This window comes from Rhinatrema bivittatum, chromosome 4 (assembly GCF_901001135.1).
Source record: "Rhinatrema bivittatum chromosome 4, aRhiBiv1.1, whole genome shotgun sequence".
Taxonomy (NCBI): Eukaryota; Metazoa; Chordata; class Amphibia; order Gymnophiona; family Rhinatrematidae; genus Rhinatrema; species Rhinatrema bivittatum.
This window is the reverse complement of record NC_042618.1, coordinates 216,464,008-216,485,484: the sequence shown is the minus strand read 5'-3', so window position 1 is coordinate 216,485,484 and position 21,477 is coordinate 216,464,008. Positions and strand designations below refer to the sequence as shown.

At 40.0% G+C, this 21,477-nt stretch overlaps 1 protein-coding gene across 3 annotated transcripts in view; it reads right to left on the bottom strand.

Annotated features, from left to right (window-relative positions):
- The window catches only part of LOC115090504, a 991,523-nt gene that overhangs the window by 163,646 nt on the left and 806,400 nt on the right, over positions 1–21,477 (bottom strand). For all 3 annotated transcript variants that reach the window (XM_029599682.1, XM_029599683.1, XM_029599681.1), the window contains one exon: positions 3,872–3,942. In XM_029599682.1, coding sequence (XP_029455542.1) covers positions 3,872–3,942 — 71 coding nt within the window. The remainder of the gene's footprint in view (positions 1–3,871; positions 3,943–21,477) is intronic.

The following is a 21,477-nucleotide window of genomic DNA, read 5'->3' as shown; positions in this document are numbered from 1 at the left end:
GATCCCTCGGTGTGTGACCTTGGACTGGTGAGCGACGACCCTCCGGCTCTCGACCTAGGACTCCTTCCAGACTACCATCTCCAAGGGCCCGCATAAGTCCCAGCGGTCCGGGTCCCTATGGGCTCCTCCCGGGGGGGACCACAGGCTTCCAGGGTGAAGCTCCAGTCTGCCCTTGCACCGATACCTTGACCTCTCAAAGGTCCACCTAAGTCCCAGTGGTCTGTGTCCCTACGGGCTCCTCCTGGGGGGACCACAGACTTCCAGTGGTGAAGACACAGCTCCTCTTCTCATCTCTTCGTCCGCCTCCGCAGTCGTCTCTGTCTCCAGTGCCAAGGGTCAGCTGGTCCCGTCTTCCGCTCTGCCTCGCCACCCGACGAGAGAACCTAAGGATCTTCTGAAAGGTATACCATCCTCCCGTCGTCCAAGGGTTCACAAGCCTGAGCATAACAGGTCCCAATACAGATCCCTGAGGCACTCCACTTCCCACACCCTTCCACTGAAAAAAATTGTTCATTTAATCCTACTCTCTGTTTCCTGTCTTTTAGCCAGTTTGTAATCCACGAAAGGACATCGCCACCTATCCCATGACTTTTTATTTTTCCTAGAAGCCTCTCATGAGGAACTTTTTCAAATGCCTTCTGAAAATGCAAGTACACTGCATCTACAGGATTCACCTTTATCCACATGTTTATTAACTCCTTCAAAAAAGTGAAGCAGATTTGTGATGCAAGACTTGCCTTGGGTAAAGCCATGCTGACTTTGTTCCATTAAACCATGTCTTTCTACTCTTTGAAAGAGTAAACAACTGATTAACGTTTACTCTTTCCATTTCACTCATTATTTTATAGACTTCTATCATATCTCCCCTCAGCCATCTCTTCTCCTGGCTGAAAACTTCTAACTTCTTTAGCCTTTCCTCATAGGGGAATTGTTCCACCCGTTTATCATTTATTTGTAACTTGCTTAGAGTGCATTGAGCATAAGGTGAGAGAAAAAAATGAGAATAAATACAAATTTACTTGTATACATGTATGCTTGTATACAATGAGCAAAAATACCTATAACTCTAATGAACTGCCTTAGTCTGATTTAAATTTTTACAATATCTCTCTTAATTCAACCCATTCTGAGTGTTAGGTTATTTGACATGCAAGTTGTATAGAGCCAGATTCCAATGTCACCTTCTTTTAACCTTAAATATTAGTGTTAACCATTTTTTTGCTACTGAAGGATGTACGATTATAAGAGGTAAAGGCAAAACGTGTCAGTATGAAATATAAAAGCAATTATGAAACAGCTATGGGGAATCCTATGTCCAGATAGCTAAAGCTAGGTTATGCTTCTTAGAATACTCTTTCTCATCCTTCTGGTGCAGCCCTAGCTTTCACATTCAGATCTAATTCATCAGTGATGCTTAGTTTGATGTCCTTTTCTAATCAACATCATTAAGATGGATTTAAGGACTTGATCTACTCCATCTTAGCTAATCATATTTAAATAAATCAAGTTTACTTGAATGTGATACTTTAAAAATTGATTATAACCAGTTTTTTTTATTTAATGGTTATTCTTTTTATGAATGTACAAAAATATTTAAAATATAATAAAAAAAATAATTTAGAGTATTACTCTTTCCCTAACTAAGCTATGGGAACAAACTTTTTCAAAAGAACTAAGAAGAAGGGAAGATAATTTTTAAAAATATCTACCTTGTCACATATGCACTCTTTGCATTTAATGGAAAAGACAGGGGGCCCATGATTAATAGGATTTGCATTCATTTTAAACAAATGGGTAAAATGTGACAAATGAAGCCATTTTCAGCTCATTACAAATGAAATGAACCAAAAATAGGCTCTAATAAAAATACCTGAAAATTTTCAGGTATTTTTGCATTCGTCTAATTAAAAAAAAGGGGGCTCCAGCAGGAACAGGATGAGGCTTAGTCTCATCACTGAGGCCTAGCTCAGCGATGGGCACCAGCCTTAGGCCAGGCCATTTTTTTTTTCTTGTACAATGAAGTCAATGGGGCCAATGGCTTGCTTCCCCCATTTACTTCAATGTAAAACAAAAAAACAAATGAAACTAACAAAAGAAAATATTATTTTCATTTCATGACTGTGACCTATGAAACGAATGAACAAACCAAAACACATTTTTCAGTTCTGCACATTTATAAAGATTAACCTAGAAAGGGCAACCCCAGTCCAATTAGTGGTTCACTTTCAATATGCCAGACAAGGAAGATAATTAAACCTGTTGTCCAATGATATACTGGGGCAGTTTCTATATATAGGATCCCATATGGCAGTCCTTCTAGCTTAAGCAAACTGGTGCTGCTGGGACAAGTTTAAAAAAATTAAAACATTCCTGGTCATGCCTCTATTTTCATTCAAAAGTTAAAAGGGTCATTTTGGAGGAAAGAAAAATTCTTTAAGGCAGGTTCTGAGTGTCTCAGCACTTCTTGTATAGCAACCAACATAGAACTTGTTCTTTGCAGTTTGCCCTGACTTGTAAGTCTTGTTGCATTTACTGGGTAGTCACATTTATGCACTAATGCAAAACAAAAATAAAATAATGGAAAATTCAACTTAAAATATATTTTTTCATACACTTTCCACATGTTAAATAGCCTAACAAAGTTAGGGCTTGATTCACTTTCTCCCATTCTGTGTTTATGGGAAAAAATAAATGTAAGAGTCAATCCTCAAACAGCCCTTTGTGGTAAAAAAAAAAAACCAACTTCCTAATTTTAGCTGAACCTAACCAGCTAGGTGTTTGGTTGATATTCTCCTAAATTTAGCCAGTCAAAAGCTGGCTGGTTAGATATATGGCTGCTATTTGTGCTACAGTGCTTGAGAGGCACAACTTAGCTGATTAGCACTGAAAATCAATAATCTGTATAAAAATAATACTGTATGTGAGCTCTTGAGGACCATTGTGATCTCACAAGCTCATATATAACATTTATAACTTCATGTTAGTTCAGTGAAAGGTGGCACAACCTGCAGGGGATCCAGATTTCTAAAGGACCAAATTCTACATGAATTCCACATTTCAGAAACTGAGGATGTTCACTGGCAGTTTAATTTTAACTTCTCCAAACACATGTTTGACATCATAAAGAAGCCCGATGAATACAACACAAAGATCACGTTTTTGTATTCCATAATAACATTTTTCATTGTTAAGAGTTTAAAAAACAGTCATTCAGTTTAAATGATGGCAGAATAAATTAAACAGGAGGACAGGAAGAAGGGACACAATTACTCTAAAAATGTTGCTCCATGATGGCGAGACTCTGAAACTCTGTTCAAAGAGTAACTCTCTTTCACTGCCATTTGGCTAATAAAAACCCTTTACTACCAAAGAATAGTTAAATTCATCATCATAATTTAATTGTAGAGGGTTATTAAAGAGCGGTTCGACTCCTCTCCTACTTTGGCGCTGCTTTTGTATATTAAACTCAGACTAATCAAATTGTAGATTCCAAGATTACTGTATCAGCCAACCCCCATCCCTTTTAATTTGTTTAATGGTCTCCTAGGTTTTTTTTTCCCCCCCCCCCCCTTCTTCTGTGTGCGTTCTTGACTGACTGACTGACTGTGCACTGCTTAGGCTCACGACACGTAAATAAAGAATGGATGGGGAGGGAGGGGGAACAATTCTCAGAAAAGAATAAAGCGTGCCTCCATTCTAAAGTTACATTTGATGTTATAGTAATTCATGAGACGTGCACCGCAAGCAAGTGCTGCTTATTATTCCTGTTTAACTGTCCGCAGACGCGGGAGGTGGGGGGAGGCAGGGGGGGGATAGAGGGTGTTGGGAAGGAAGGGAGAAAGAAAGAAAGGAATCCTGAATTTATACTCACCGCTTCAAAAGCCCTTTTGTACTTGGCCAACTTCTCCTGGCTGAAGATGCAGTATTTCGCCAAAAAGTCGACTGCAATAGAAGACAAAGTGTAAAATGGCCAGCCACAGAATCTTTATTTTTTGTTAATGTATTTCTTTTGACACTTTTTTTTTTATTTGTTTGTTTCTGTAAAATACATCATTTTGTAAACCCAGTTCATTATTAGCAAAATAGTGTAAAACCTTGGTTGAGACTTACAGCCCTTCTTCTTGGTAGGATTTGGATCTAAGGTTCATTGTTTGTAACAGAAACCTGTTTATATGGCTCAGGGGAGAAAGTGAAAGTCAGTAATGAAAGGGGGATATTTAGCATGTACAAAGCATGGGACTCCATACAACTGGAGCCCCAGGCTGGTTGCAGGGGAGACCAGCTTTCTAGTATTTTGTTGTTTACTGGCAACAGTCTAGCAAATGAAGGGAAATGTTTGTTTTTAACTTCAGGAAGACTTTTGCCTCTAATCTAGTAGAGTAAAACCAGTTTTGTGCAAATAGTTTTAAGGCACAATCAGGAAAATCCAGTTGAACTAACAAATGCATATTTAGCCAGGTTAGCAAATCCCAGGCTTATCCATGCACTCTATAATAATTGCACAACCAATGGGAATGTTTTCTGACTGCTGAAGGCTGTAAACTGCCTGATAGAATCTTTAGGTCTCTGCAGTCAACCCACTTAACTATTTCCCTGCCAAACTGATTTTAAATGGAGCTTGCACTCCAAAATGCCCTTGCTTAACTAGGACAGGTTGAAAATAGACAAGTATGGTTAGAATTCTTAATATTGCCAATATAGTCTGAGCCATACTATTTTAACTAAAACACAAATAATTTCATAATGTGCGTGAGATGTAAGACACCTGACTGTGCTCTGCCCGCCTGATTCAATGTCTATTATATAAATGCATGTATTTTTTAGAGCAGAAATCTATTTTTGTACCTAGATATGCTTCTCAGAAAGTCTGAACTATTCTTTCTCATCTTACTCTTAATCCTCTGGCATGATTTACAAAACTTTTTTCTTATATTAATAAACTTTTCTTACACGGAAGGAGGGGAAATAGCCTACTAGAGCCTAGTGTGATCTATATTCTTTATAGGAATATCGGTATATAAAAATTAAAAATAAATAAATAATAAATAAATAGTGGTTAGAACAGTGGGCTTATGAACCAGGAGACCAGGGTTTGAGTCCTACTGTGACCTTGGGCAAGTCATTGATTTTACCCTCCATTGCCTCAGGTACAAAAACTTAGATTGTAAGTCCTCTGGGGATAGAAAAATACCTACAGTACCTGAATGTAAACCAATTGTATATAAAGATAAAAGATAATAAATAAAAGGAGAAGCAAAACCTTCTGCTGGTGTTTCTGAAAAGTGAAGAAGCATATTCTAAACTGGTTTTTTTGGGGGGTTTTTTTATCTTGGGCAGGGAGGGGTCATGTGTCCTGGTAGGAAAGAGTGGCACAAGCAGTAAGGAAATAAAAGGGTGGTCAGCTAAGGTCAGGAAAATCAGCAGGCCAGCATCGCCCTTCAGTCCGTAATCAAACCAGCAGTATATTCTGTCCTAGTATGCAGAGAAGGGACTGAGTTGCTCTGAAGAGTAAAGGCCTCTTTTTTTAAGGTTGGTTTTTTTTTTCCCTAAGTGGATGGAGGGGAAAAAAGGAGAGATAAGGGAGGGTATTCAGATACTTTTTTAGTGAGAGTAGAGCTCTCTGTTAGGCAGCACTGATGAACTCCAAGACATTACAGAATTATACAAGTTTATTGTGTAATAACCAAGGAAAGACACAATGCATGGGGACAATAACACTTGACCACCTACAATATTACATGTGAAGAGTAAGAAAAGTGAGGACTGGCCTATCAGCTCATTGGCAGTTCAATGTACAATCATATAGGAGACCTGGCTTTAATTTCTAAGCATGGTGTTTGCTCTTCAGGCCAGCTGAAGTTGAGGAAAACCCAGCCATCAGGGACGCCTATGGGTCAAATGCTGGGTGCATGCTTATTGGGTATTAGATGGAGCCACTTTGACAAAGACTGTCACTATGATGGTTAGACTAAGACGTGGGGGCGGGGGAGGAGTGGGCAGGGAGGAACCTTGGATAATTGCAAGTGAAGGTTCCTGGCATTATAGCCACAGTTTAAGTTGGTTGTGATTCATGTGAAAGCCTAAAGGAGAGGGAAGAAGTTTCTGAGCCTCCCTTACCTCCCTCCCCCCCCCCCCAAAAAAAAAAAAAGCAAAAAATGTTTGGGAGTGGAGAAAAATTGTCTGCCAACAAGATAATCTCTATAGAAGCAGGTGCATAGGAAACACATTAGGATTACTTAAGGTGTCAAAAAGTGTTCACTGTAACATGAGTGTACTGCCAGGTGCTCTGTATTCTGACTTGCATGGCAGACGCTGGCAACAATAGACAAATTTAGACACAGTGCAAGCTCTAGATGAAGGCTGGCCCTGTGAAAGAGAGACAACTAGCAGTACAACAGAACCGGTAAACACTTTTCACAATCACATTCCTACTGGCAAGGACAGATAAGGGACTCCCAGGGCTTGGTATTGACCACACACTTATAATCATCAAAATTCGCAACATTCAAGGGTTATTTGTTTTAGGGATTGGCAAACCAATTTGGATTAAATGTGAAATCCTCCCCCTCCCCCCCCCCCCCCCCCCCCCCCCCCCCCCCCCCCCCACCATTCAGCTGGGGCAGATGTTTTAGTCTAACAAGGGACAGCAAAGCCCCCTTTGGTTTAGGACTGGATTTTATCTGAACATCAATGAGTTCCTCCATTTTATAAGAACACAACTTAACCTTACAAGTTTAAATATTTAAAATGCCACAGTCATAAGATTCAATAATGTGTGCTTGGGCTGCCAGAATGAATGACATACAGGCCAATACAGAAAAAGGAGCGGGCGAGCGCCCAGGCCACTCTCCTGGGCGCGCGATTCAGGAGGGTGGCCTATGCAAATTAGGACCCGCAGTAAAAAGAGGCGCTAGGGACACTAGTGCGTCCCTAGCGCCTCTTTTTTGCAGGAGCGGCGGCTGTCAGAGGGTTTGACAGCCGATGCTCAATTTTGCCGGTGTCGGTTCTCAAACCCGCTGACAGCCACGGGTTCGGAAACCGGACACCGGTAAAATTGAGCGTCCAGTTTTCAACCCGTGAGCCACGGGCCGATTTTAATTTTAAAATTTTCTTTTGACTATTTTTAACTTTTGGGACCTCCGACTTGATATTGCCATGATATCGCCATGATATCACCATGATATTAAGTTGGAGGGTGCACAGAAAAGCAGGTTTTACTGCTTTTCTGTGTACTTTCCCGGTGCCGGCAGAAATTAGCGCCTACCTTTGTGCGGCTTGGCTGCACATTTTACTTTCTGTATCGCGCGGGAATGACTAATAGGGCCATCAACATGCATTTGTATGTTGCGGGCGCTATTAGTCTCAGGGGGGTTGGACACGCGTTTTCGACTGAATAAGGGGGTAAAGCTAGCGCGTCAAAAACGCGCGTCCAAATGTAGGTTAACAGTGCGCTCCACCGGCGCGCACTGTACTGTATTGTAGGGATGTGAATCGTGTCCTCGATCGTCTTAACGATCGATTTCGGCTGGGAGGGGGAGGGAATCGTATTGTTGCCGTTTGGGGGGGGTAAAATATCGTGAAAAATCGTGAAAAATCAAAAAACGTAAAATCGCAAAACCGGCACATTAAAACCCCCTAAAACCCACCCGACCCTTTAAATTAAATCCCCCCCCCTCCCGAAACCCCCCCCCCAAATGACTTAAATAACCTGCGGGTCCAGCGGCGGTCCGGAACGGCAGCGGTCCGGAACGGGCTCCTGCTACTGAATCTTGTTGTCTTCAGCCGGCGCCATTTTCCAAAATGGCGCCGAAAAATGGCGGCGGCCATAGACGAACACGATTGGACGGCAGGAGGTCCTTCCGGACCCCCGCTGGACTTTTGGCAAGTCTTGTGGGGGTCAGGAGGCCCCCCCCAAGCTGGCCAAAAGTTCCTGGAGGTCCAGCGGGGGTCAGGGAGCGATTTCCCGCCGCGAATCGTTTTCGTACGGAAAATGGCGCCGGCAGGAGATCGACTGCAGGAGGTCGTTCAGCGAGGCGCCGGAACCCTCGCTGAACGACCTCCTGCAGTCGATCTCCTGCCGGCGCCATTTTCCGTACGAAAACGATTCGCGGCGGGAAATCGCTCCCTGACCCCCGCTGGACCTCCAGGAACTTTTGGCCAGCTGGGGGGGGCCTCCTGACCCCCACAAGACTTGCCAAAAGTCCAGCGGGGGTCCGGAAGGACCTCCTGCCGTCCAATCGTGTTCGTCTATGGCCGCCGCCATTTTTCGGCGCCATTTTTGGAAAATGGCGCCGGCTGAAGACAACAAGATTCAGTAGCAGGAGCCCGTTCCGGACCGCTGCCGTTCCGGACCACCGCTGGACCCGCAGGTTATTTAAGTCATTGGGGGGGGGGGGTTCGGGAGGGTGGGGGATTTAATTTAAAGGGTCGGGGGTGGGTTTGGGGGGTTTTTAGTGTGCCGGCTCACGATTCTAACGATTTATAACGATAAATCGTTAGAATCTCTATTGTATTGTGTTCCATAACGGTTTAAGACGATATTAAAATTATCGGACGATAATTTTAATCGTCCTAAAACGATTCACATCCCTACTGTATTGGCCTGATAGTGGGTAACATGAAATGATAGAAATCCTAATGGGAATGCAGGCAACCTTGCAGCAGGGTCTGGCAGACTGAAATACAGTAATAACCAGAAGCCTTAGTGGAAATGCAGGCTCTCATGTAGTTGGGTCTGTCTGACAGTGTATGTAGGGAACCTAGGAGGCTGGATGTTCAGGTACCAGCCACACAACAATTAGTAGCTATTGAATTTAATATAAAGCTTTCTTGTAAGACATGGGAAGGGAAGGGTGCTAGGTAGTGTGGAATCTTGTCTGTTTATCTCCCTACAAATGAGGAAGATGACAAAAACTGTCCTGGATAAAAAGAGATATATTGCTAGTGATCATGCTCTATGGTGGGCAACTGGGATATATCCTTACAGTGTGGACAGGAATAACTGGGCACTCAAGATGGACTGGTTGGTCTTTTTCTGCCATCATTTATTATGTTTCTATAACATATGAAGGATTTTGTAAAAGTCATAGTTGTTTACAGGATGGAAATAAAATTCTACCCTAGAAATCTGAGCAATATTTATGAGAGTCTAAATAAGTTTTGCATAGTTTGATGGCCTTATTTGAGCAGAAGATCAACATTTGATCTTGTACTTGTACAAATGTAGCTAGTATTCCTAGGGGCGTGTCTGAAAAGCTAAAGGGTTCATGAGGATTAAGGTCAAGCAGGTGCTGTAATGGACCTGAGTTGGCTCCTCAGTTGCAAGTGTATAATCTCATAAACTAGGATTTCAATAATATCAGACTACACAAATAGTAGGATTCCGATTTGTCTTTATTTACACTGAAGAAGTAATATAGTCTGCATTGCATATGGCATACAATTTTACAGGTCTCAAGTTTGAAATGGTCTTTTGCCATCAAGAATTAATAAAGGACAAGGGGAGGGTCTATGAAAACTATTCCAGCTTCCATTGCCCACACAGAAAGCTAGAGTGGTTAGTTTAGCTGACACCCTTCTTTTGGTGGAGCAGATCCCTTCTCGACCCCTTAATTAAGTTCTTCATATCCAGACCTTGAATCACATACTCCAACCTAGAGAGAAGGAGCTCATGATATTCCCAGTGCTGTAGTTTGACTTGTCAGGTCCCCTAGGATGGAGATTCTATATGGGTAATGCACATAACCTCCTTAGAAGTGCCATGTCATTCAGTAAAGGAGCTAAGTAGCTCTTACCAGCTCCAAGCTTACATCTGATTCCTCTGCACTCTCTCTCCAGATTCTGGACAAATCATGCCCAGATCAAACTTGGCTGGGACCTCTAGTGCCTGCAGAGGGTTTATTGGAACATACTAGGGGACAGGAGTTACACAAAAATAGGAATTAAATCAGAGCTGGGGTAAATCTATGTCAAATCTGACCTATCTAGCTTCTTCTATCACCAACTCTTATTAGGGGGTGACAGCTATGACCAGCTTGCTTCACCTCCAAAAAGGGCTGTTGGAGGTACAGCCTTCCCTTTGTAGAAATAAACACTAAACATTAACAGTCTTGGAAAGAAGAAGCAACTTTATATTAGTGAGACTCTCACACAGTCTATGTACAACACTGCACAAAGATAAGATACAGCATAGACACAGCTCAGCTCACAGCCAACATTCTGTTTCACTTATTCCACTCCAGCCATAGATTCTTAGGCCAGTCAAGGCAGGTAGGTCAAATTTTGGCACTTTGTCAGGCAACCCAATTGGACCAAATCAGCATAGACATGCACGCCTCATAGACAGCATATGATCAGTAACTCTTGTTTTTACCGAATGCAGTGCAAAGTCTCCATCTGAATGCTACTGTTGTACAGTTATAGATTTTATCCCAACAATCCTCATATTTCCTCCCTTTGACATATTTAGTATATCAATAAAAGTCAGAAGCCTGGCTCCACGTCTTAGGTGAAGCCATGCGGTATGACCCATGGAGCAGAAAGGTCAGTTGGGCTCTTATCCATCATAGGGGACATGGCTCTCAAACTTTGCATATATTATTACATTTCTCAAAAAATGTCATTCTTTTTATGGATATCTGCATATATACTGCCACATCATATCTTAATTGCTATTTGTACCAGAAAAATAATCTGTAGATGTTAATATAGTTAGTTTTTTCAAGAGATGTAAGTTTTAAGGACATGTGTAATATGAAGCAATGCACAATTTCATTATGAGCATCTATTAAATGGGTATATTAAGCAAAAATGTGGTTCTATAATACATGATCTTTTGTTGTCCAAACCCTAGACAAATATTTGATCAGCCAGTAATATACCCATGCTTTTGTGAATTGTGGTGGATAAAGTATTGATTAGGTGTGAAGTATCTGTGTACCAGTTACTACATCCATGCCCTTGGCTGCACTGCAGAATTCACCCATTGGTAACTGAAGTTCTAGGTTTCTCCCTGACAAAGTATTGTTATATATTAAATTCAGAGGTGTGCACGTGCAAAATTTAGTACTGCATCTATAAAGGTGTGCTGCCCTCTATAGAGATTAAAAAAACTCCAGTATGTGTGTGTGAGAGAGAGAGTGTGCCTGATTTAAAAAACAAAAAGCTAGGTGATTTTCTTTAGTGTGTGTGCCTGATTTAAAGAAAGAAAGGGTACCTTGGTTTGGAAAGGTGTGAGAGAAACTTTGAATATTGTTCTTAATGTACACTTTGCGATCCGCTTAGTATGATAAATTTATCACTATAAGCAGATAATAAATACAGTAAATAAATAAATAAGTGCAATATTGATGTCAATAGATGTTCAATAAAGTTATTAAAAAGGATCAATAATGGAAAGTGCTACTCAGGAAAACTAATTGAAGTGTGTAATCATCAAAGGGGTTTGTTAGAAGTAATTTGTCTTTGAAGCACAAGATATAGCAAGGCAAGAGCTCAATAGCCTTCAATCCTCAGGGAATATTTACAGCAGAAGGTGATTTTTCAGGTGGCTGAAGAGGATCGGCAAGCATTGTTTTGCTGGGGGAGAGGAGACAGTGACAGATCTGAGGATCTGAGGTAGACAGAGAAGTATATAAAAGAGATCTTTAAGGACATAATAGCCAACTACAGTTTGGCAGCCCCTGTGCAGCCCTGGAGGAGTAAGGTCACCAGGAAGGAGATAATCATCTTGATGTAGCAGGAAGTGATCCTGTAGCTAGGACCTGTTCTCCAGATGATGCTCCATCCTCTCACATCAAGAATGGGTCTCCAAGGGCTTGTAGCCAGGAGGGAATGGTTAGGACAGTCATCACAGAGGGTGATTCAGTCATTAGGAATGCAGACAGCTGGTGGCTGATGGACATGAGGATCACTTGGTAACTTTCCTGCCGGGTAAAAAGGTGGTGGACCTCATGCATCATCTAGTTAGGATTTTAGACAGTACTGGGGAGGAGCTGATTGTTGTGGTACCAACGATATAGGTTCTGGAAACTAAATTTAGGATTTTAGGTAAAAAGTTGAAATAGAGAACCTCCAGGGAAGCATTGACTGAAAAGCTCCACATTCCATATACAGGACCCAAAAGACAGGAAGAGCTCCAGATTCTCAATGTTTGGATAAAATCATGATGCAGAGAAGAGGGCTTTAGTTTTTTTAGGAACTAGACAACATTTTGGGAAAGAGGGAGCCCATTCTGAAAGATTGGGCTCTACCTCAACCAGGATGGAATCAAGCTGCTGGCACTATTTTTATAATGGAAATACAGCAGTATTTAAACTTGAATATGGGGGAAAGCTGACAGTTCCTCAGCAGCGCATGATTTGGAGGGAGAACATAAGATTGCCATACCAAGTCAGACCAAAGGTCCATCAAGCTCAGTATCCTATTTCCAACAGTGGCCAATCCAGATCACAAGTACCTGGCAAGATCCCAAAGGGTAGAAAGATTCCAAGCTTCTTAACCCAGAAATAAGCAATGGATTTCTGCAACTCCATCTTAATAATGGTTAATGGACATTTCCTCCAGGAACTTGTCCAAACTATTTTTAAATGCAGCTACACTAATAGTTTTCACCACATCCTCTGGCAATGAATTCCAGAGCTTAATTATGCTTTGGGAAAAACATATTTTCTCTTATTAATTGTAAATGTACAACTTAATAACTTCATTGTGAGTCCCCTAGTCTTTTATTTATTGAAAGAGTAAACAACCAATTCATGTTTACTCATTCTACTCCACTCATTTTTTATAGACCTCTATCATATCTCCCCTCAGTCATCTCTTCTTCAAGCTGAAGTGCTAATCTTTAGCCTTTCCTCATAGGGGAATCATTCCATCCCCTTTATCATTTTGGGTGCCTTCTGTTTTAATTCTGGTATAAATGTTTTGAGGTGGTAACCAGAATTGCATACAGTACTTAAGATGAGGTTGCACCATGATGCGATACAGGGGAATTATGATATTCTCTGCTTTATTCTCCATTCCTTTCCTAATAATGCCTAGCATTCAGTGCAAGACTTATGTGCACTTAATGAAATGGTAGTGGTAGAATATCCTAATGTTACAAATCCAGCTACTATTTTACAAACTATTTGCTTTCTTAGCTGCACTTGCACACTGAGCAGAAGATTTCAACATATTATTAACGATGATACCTAGATACTTTTCCTGAATGGTGACTCCTAATATGGAACCTTATATTGTGTAGCTATAATTTGGGTTATTTTTCCCTAGGTGCATCACTTTGCACTTGTCCACATTAAATTTCATTTGCTATCTGCATGCCCATTCTCCCAGTTTTGCAAGGTCCTCGTGCAATTTCTCACAATCTTCCTGTGATTTAACAACACTGGATAATTGTGAATCATTAGCAAATCTGATCATCTCACTCATTGTTCCCTTCTCTAGATCATTTATAAATATGTTAAAAAACAGTGAGCCTGGTACAGATTCCTGGGGCACTCCACTATTCACCTTTCTCTATTGAGAAAATTTACCATTACTCTCTGTTTTCTATCTTTCAACCAGTTCCCAATCCACAATAGGACACTGCGCCCCATCCCATTACTTTTTAATTTTCTAAGAACCCTTTCATGAGGGCCATTGTCAAATGCTTTCTGGAAATCCAGATACACTTTATCAACTGGCTCACCTTTTTCTATATGTTTATTTATGCCCTCAAATATTAGTAGCAGATTGGTGAGGCAAGAAAGACGTGCCTTGGCTAAATCCATATTGGCTTTGTCCCATTATACTATGTCTATCTGTGTTCAGCAATTTTGTTCTTTATGATAGTTTTTAGTTTCTACCATTTTGCCTGGCACAGATTTCAGACTCACTGGTTTGTAATTTCCTGGATCATTCCTGGATCTTTAGCTTTGAGAATGTGAAGGAAAAGCCTGAGATCAAGTAAGCTCTGTGATATTGCATGAAGAATAGAAAATGGTCAGACTGGAAGAGCCTTGAAGCCTTTGTCTGCCAGCAGATTTCCTTCAGGACAAATATGGGTACTGGAAATCTGCTTTGCCATTTCAAATCAAAATAAAATAGACCTGTTAGATGGTTACTAGTCTATTACAGGGATGGCCAACTCCAGTCTGCAAGAGTTACAAACAGACTGATTTTCAAGATATAATTATTATATATTGAATTTGACTGCCCTTCTAATTACAATAGTCAAAGTGGTTCAGAGATTTAACAACATGAAATACAGGCAAAACAAAAAAATATAGAGGCACAATCATACATAGTCATAGATATTTGCATAGTCTAATAAACAATAAAACTTTAATCATATGACAAAATTAGCCAAACTTCTTATAAATAAAATCATTTAAAATTTATAATAGAAATGCAAGTAAATAAATACATTTAAAAAGTGAAAAATAAAAAGAAAGCCGTCCATCTAAAAAAGAGAAAAGTAAGGAGAAATTTTAACAGTCACCATAAACTTGTAAGAACAGCTGTGTTTCCAGGCTTCTCCAAAAGTTTAAGTAATTTGTTCTTTTTCCTAAAATCTACTGAGAGAATATTGCACAATGAGGGAGCCATAATACTAAAGGCAATACAACAAATATGTTCCAGGCTGATCTCATGAGGAGAGGATGCTGCAAGAAGGTCTTGTTGCAAAGAATGCATATTACCAGTGGGATTGTAAATCCTTAATGTGTTAATTAAATACTGAGGGAAACTCCTATGCAGAGCAGGGAAGACTAAGGAAAGGATCTTGAATTGAACCCTAGGAACCTCAATATATGTAACCAGTGAAGACTTTAGTAGAGAAGCAGCTTCAGATGTTTTTGCTCCATAGAGTAACTTTGCAGCAGTATTCTGTGCTACTTGAAGGTGCTGGAGCTGCCTAATGGTTCACCCTTGATAAAGGGTATTACAGTAATCTATTGCCATTAAAAATGAGAATGGAATAGATCTGCTAAATGGTCATCAGTCTGGAATCCAGAAACTGGACTAAAAATTGGAAAAAAAAGTAAGTGAACAAATTCTAGAATAATAAAAAGGAGATATTAAAAATAAGCATAATAAAATAAACTAAAAAAGGAAATATTATTAAGTAGTAATGATGGCAAAAAAATCCCTTAATATTAACCGTATGCGTTCTTTGTAAGAGGAGCCTAATTATTTCTTTTTTTCCATTCCTTAAACCCTATTTTACGGCTCAGTGGCTTCCTCCTGCTTCGTTGGGCTTCCAGCTCAATTGGAAACAGCCACTATTGGGGCTACAGCACCAGGAGTCTTCATTCACAGCTACCCAGTGTTTTTCTCCATATTCTCCTTTCCTATCTTGCTCAGCTTTCGCAGCAACAGTCCTCATTCAAGGCCATGGGCCAAGGTTTCCTACGGAAACTGGTATTTGGCCAGCAGCTATCACTTTATCAACTGTTAAATACATTATTTTGACCCATTTCTAGCTGCATTGTAGAGGTAATTTTGTAATATCACACATAAATTAACTGGCAAATCTATGATTAAGTTTCATCAATTTTTAAAGAGGGCTTATGTTCATAAGTCCACTTTGAAAATTGTCTCAGCAAAACTATATGCACACAGTGAAACTTGCTATTTGGTGTGTGTCGTCTTGATGAGAGAGTATTTACATACATACTTTTCAAAATCAGAATTATGCGTGTAAGTCCCAGCTCCATCCACTGGAATGCCTCTCTCCTATGTGCATAAAATTCTGCATAGGAGTGAATTTTCAAAGGGATTCGTCGTGTAAAATTGCATGTATGCGCTTACATAGCATGTATGTGCATATGTTATTTTATTAATGTCGAGAGTTTCTACATTTTATCGGGGAAATATAGGATGGGCTAAAGCACGTTTTAGGGACAGAATTAAGAAGAACACATGGTGATTGCTATTTGGAAGTGATACATGCATATACCATTACCAAATTATTTTGTATAGTTTTACATCTGCTAATTGACTCACACAAGTGAAATCAAAATTTGTCTGCTGTCTGTACTTTTTGGGTGGGAGATCTGAGTGAACTAATAGGTGCTCAGGCTGAAGTGCTAGAGGATCTAGGGGAACTGGAGAAGGACTAGGTGAACTGGTGTAGGTATTGTTGAACTGGTAATTTCAAGTATGTTCACAAAATATATTTTTCTTGATCCTATCCATTTACAAAAGTTTCTGGAACCAGCTAACCCTGTGGTCTTATAGTGTAATCGTTGCGGTATAAGGATATTGCTACATTCATGTGACATTTTATTTATTTATTTATTTAACATTTTTATATACCGACGTTCTGGTAACAATGTTACCAATCACTTCGGTTTACATAGAACTTAGAAGTGACTTAACACGAATGTCTTACAGAGAACAGGGAAACTATGGAACTTGGACAACATTGAATTGAATAAATAGTAACTTATACAATATACAATATATACAATTTTAACTAGCAGAATTCCTATAAATTAGGTTAATCATGTAACAAGTGGTTGAAGATTGGCAGGAGGGAAATTCAGATTAATTCAAGGATTATTAAGCAATGTGGGATAAAGAGATCATTAACCAGGCAGGAAAAGTGATATAAAAGATCAGTTCAGGTGTAGGCTTGTGTGAAAGCCAGGTTTTGAGACATGCCAGTTTGTGACATGCCAGTTTGGAATTAAAATATAAAATTGTTTTTCTTTGACCGCTTGTAAAAGATCTCCCCAAGGATTTCTTGGAATAGTAGATGGGGAATATTATGTAATTTTTTGATTTAACAGTAATTTCTTTGTTAAATTTTTTCAGATCTATGCACTGTATAATGTTTACTATTTTGTAAATATTGAAAAAAGTTGAAATAAACAGTAAATTGCAAAAAAAAATGTTTCATATATGTTATCTAATAATGCAAGATATTCAAAGTAATACTTGTGAGAGCTAAAATGCCCCCATACGTTTTCATTTGTTCATAGATTACCCACTGTTCCAAGGGTGGTTTATGAATATCTAACCATCACATACAAAAAATACTTTGGATAATTGTTTATAATATAACCAGTAAAAAGTGCATAAATCTTACAAAACAAAAAAGTTCTTCTTGGTTAATTTTTCATATCTTCAAACTCAACTTCCCATACTTTGTTCACACAAATATATGAGTCACTTAAGAGTATAAACAGTGTCCCTCTGGCTTTATGGCCCTCCTCAGCTTCTTGCCCTCCTACAGCTTGTCTTAACTGGCTTTCTTTTAAATTTGTAACCCTCCAATGTAAATATCAATCTTCCATACTATTGTGCAATATAAATACATTTTAACTTGGAAATGCTTCAAGCAATAATTGTAAATAACATCATCATCTCAAAAAGCATTCATATGAGCTTTACAGCTCTCTCACAATGTTGGCTTTTTCAAGGAGGCTCAGCATTACCATCGCAACTTGCACCATATAAAAAGGCAAACCCAAAACGTTTGTGTGTGCACATCCTTACTAATTTGTATTGAACATGGCTCAAGTATTCTTATTTCTATCTAGCAAGTACTCCAAGTAGGTCTTATTTTACAGTGCATTCTTCCATTCTTTTCAAACTTTGGCCCATAATATCAACATTTTGTCAATTTTCAGCTTAATATATATCTTTAAATGGAGCATTTGTCTATGGCCTTGCATTATCATGTAGCCTGCAAAACAACAGTGAATTTAAACGAGATATACAGGTACTGATTATTTGGTATAGAAATAGGGAGCACATTTCAAAACTGGGCACACTGAGGCAAAGTCCAAAGAAACCTCTACCCACAAGCTTTGCTTCAGTTTTTAAAGGGAAAGTATGAGCATAGTTTCCTTTGAAAACTGCCCTGGGAAAAAGTATCCATAGAGATTTGCACTTGCTTTTTCTGCAGGTAAGTTTTGCCTTTGACAATAACATCTATAGTTTTGAAAATGTAATCTATAGGCATTATTTCACTTACCCTGACCTAAATCTATCCATGGGGCCCACTTATTTCTTAACCAGCTAAAAGTGCACCCATTATTGAGCCTCATGCTTATGTTTAGCCAGGTAAGGGCTGGGCAATTTTCAGATAGAGAGTTTACCTGGGTAAATTGGTATATACATGCATAAATGGTTTGTGAAAATGGCCTTCAAACAGGACAACAAAAACTTAAAAAAAATGAAAAGTCTCACAGAATTTGCTTGTATGAGTTGTAAATTTCTTTACTATTCAGAAAATTTCTAGAATATACAATGGTATATTAAAGAGAAAAATAAATTATCCCCAATTCTGAATACATTTTTTAATTACTATGCAAAGATCATTAGATAAATTAGGATCATGCTTTATAGAAAGACAGCAAATGAAGTAGCCTTTGAGGTCTTTGTTGACATTTTTGTTCAAATATTCAACTTTTAAAAAAAGATCTCTGTGTTAAAAAAGACTTTCTATATGATGAACCTTTTCCTCACTGTCAATGACATAAAGGTTTTGAAGGAGGTAAGCTTAATTTCTTACTTGCTTGACCCACCAAAGGCAGCTGGCAAAAACTTGATCACATCAATTCAAAGGCAGTGGCTCTGTCTTCCAGAACAAAACGGGAAATAAAGCCTTTTTGTTTCTAAAAACTCAGGCCTTATCAGTTCATCCTGTCACTCATACTTCCTTCAGTTCACTCACAAATCCTCCTGGATTTATTCCAGATGTATCAAGCTTGCTGGAAATAATGGTACAAGCGAAGAGGCTAGTCGACTATCAACTCCATGCTCTGGGTAATACCAATGGGAAATTATCCAAACAAAAGGTGCGCTGGGGTGACAAATGAAGAGAGAGCTTTGGCCCATTGAAGATGCTAGGACTCGGACAAAGCTAACACACTAATACGGGAACAGCTAGCTAGCTTTATCTGATTACACTCTAGCGTTTGATGACTCTCCCCCACCCCCATCCACCCACACACACTTTGGCTTGGATGGCACAGGTTGCTTTCTTTGGTGTGCAGTGTAGCATGAAATGGTAGTCTAGAGAATTAGTACATCTAAAACACACAGTGATCATTTTGTCAAAAAAAGGTAACTTGTAGTATTTTAAGATACAATGGTAGCTCAAAGCACCACTGAGGGAAAAGCACATGAAATACAGATTTCTTGTTTTTTTGGGAGTTTTTAACTATTACATTTATTTAAATTACAAAACAAATAACCTCAAGCCAATTATAATCCAAGTCTCAAAAAATAAAAACAAAAAGCATGCAATCCTAAATAACCAAACGCTTCTATAGTAAAACCCTCAAATAGACAATAGGATTCAAAAAGGCATTTAATCAATGCAATCATAGACATAGAAGGGAATATTTACATGTTGACAGAATAAAGAAGAAAACCACTAAAAAAACAAAAACTGCAAAAAGTATAAGAACCAGCCAAGACATCCTGCACATCCACTTTAATATGTACCTTAATAAATTCAACAAGTTGAAAAGGATCCTAAAAAACATATTCCAGACCGTTAAAGACCACTCTACATTTGGTAGGGAACAGCAGTCAGAAACTAGCAACTAATTTTAGGACCTGAGGCCACATATTTAAAAATATATTTTCCTAACCTAGGTGAGTCTAAAGAGAACTGTAAACAAGCTAATTTTTAATGAAAGAAAGGATGTTATCTTTTTTCTGGAAGAAGGCTTTGAGGACAAGATCCCTATCTATTGGAAGCACAGATTCAACAATCTGATTAAACTTTTGACGATGATATATAGAAACCTATCCAATAAACAGTACAAGGAACTCTAAGATATAACTTCTAGTATAACATCTTTCTGTGGAATTCCAGACTCTCCCTCCATCATGCTGTATTAGGGATGTGCATTTGTTTGGGAAAAAATGTGTAAATCATATCAAATATACCCATATTTGTTTCATTTGTGGCCCCCCAAAATGAATGGAGAGGCCCCACAAATGAAACAATCTTTATCCCATTTGTTCACATGTTCAGTTAATTTCTAAAGTCTATTGACATCTATAGCTCTGTACTACAGAGAAAAATAATGATTGGTAACTATAGTAACTAGTCCTTACCTGTGTGACCTCACTACCTTTCAGAGCTGAGACAGGACAAGATGGCAAAGAGACTAGCTAGAGGACAAATCACAGTGAAGAAACTTTTTAAGAAGTCTACAACAGCTATCTGGATCATGTAATTCTGGCATCTTCCTACTGTAAAGTCTGAAGCTCTGAATTTCCTCTTTAGCTGTTGGTGGAGAAGAATATGCTACTAGAAGCTCTCACAGAGCTTTAAATAAGCTTATAAACTTTGGGATTTGGAATTTGTAAAGGGCTGTTTCTGCTCTTCTCAGTGCTGTAATGGTCTCACACACTCACTGTGCCAGAAAGAGAGGCAGATTATTTTTGCAAATTTTTAATTTTATTGGGGGAGAGTCAGGATAGGAGAAAGTGTAGAGATTGCAGATGTGGCAGTGCTAGTGATTTTATTGTCTCTGTCTCTCTGGGTACCAGAGAGGTGATCAGTGCAAACTCAGAGACTGAAGAGAAGAGTCCTATCAGACTGCCAATCTTTTTTGTCTGTTAGTGTTTAATAGTTTCCTTGTGTGTAGAGTCAGTCAGCACTACTGCACATTAGGGATGTGAATCTTTTTTGACGATTTAAAATATCGTCCGATATATTTTAAATCGTCAAAAATCGTAAATCGGGGGAGGGGGGAGGGGGGAGGGGAAGGGGAAGGGGGAGGGCGGGAAAACCGGCACACTAAAACAACCCTAAACCCACCACGACCCTTTAAAATAAATCCCCCACCCTCCCGAACTCCCTCAAAATGTTTTAAATTACCTGGGATCCAGTGGGGGGGTCCCGGTGTGATCTTCCACTCTCGGGCCACGGCTGCGTTAATAGAAATGGTGCCGGCGCTACCTTTGACAGGGCAAAGGTAGCGCCGGCGCTATTTTGGTTCCTGTCCCCTGACGTCACGAGCGCAGGGAGATCGCTCCTGGACCCCCGCTGGACCCCCAGGGACTTTTGCCAGCTTGGGGGGCCTCCTGACCCCCACAAGACTTGCCAAAAGTCCAGCGGGGGTCCGGGAGCGACCTCCCTGCACTCGGGCCGTATTGCAAAATGGCGCCGGCCGTATGGCCCGTATGGCCGGCGCCATTTTGCAATACGGCAATACGGCCCGAGTGCAGGAGGTCGCTCCCGGACCCCCGCTGGACTTTTGGCAAGTCTTGTGGGGGTCAGGAGGCCCCCCCAAGCTGGCCAAATGTCCCTGGGGATCCAGCGGGGGTCCGGGAGCGATCTCCTGCGCTCGTGACGTCGGGGGACAGGAACCAAAATGGCGCCGGCCCATTTCTATTATCGCAGCCGTGGCCCGAGAGTGGAAGATCACACCGGGACCCCCCCACTGGACCCCAGGTAATTTAAAACATTTTGGGGGGGTTCGGGAGGGTGGGGGATTTATTTTAAAGGGTCGGGGTGGGTTT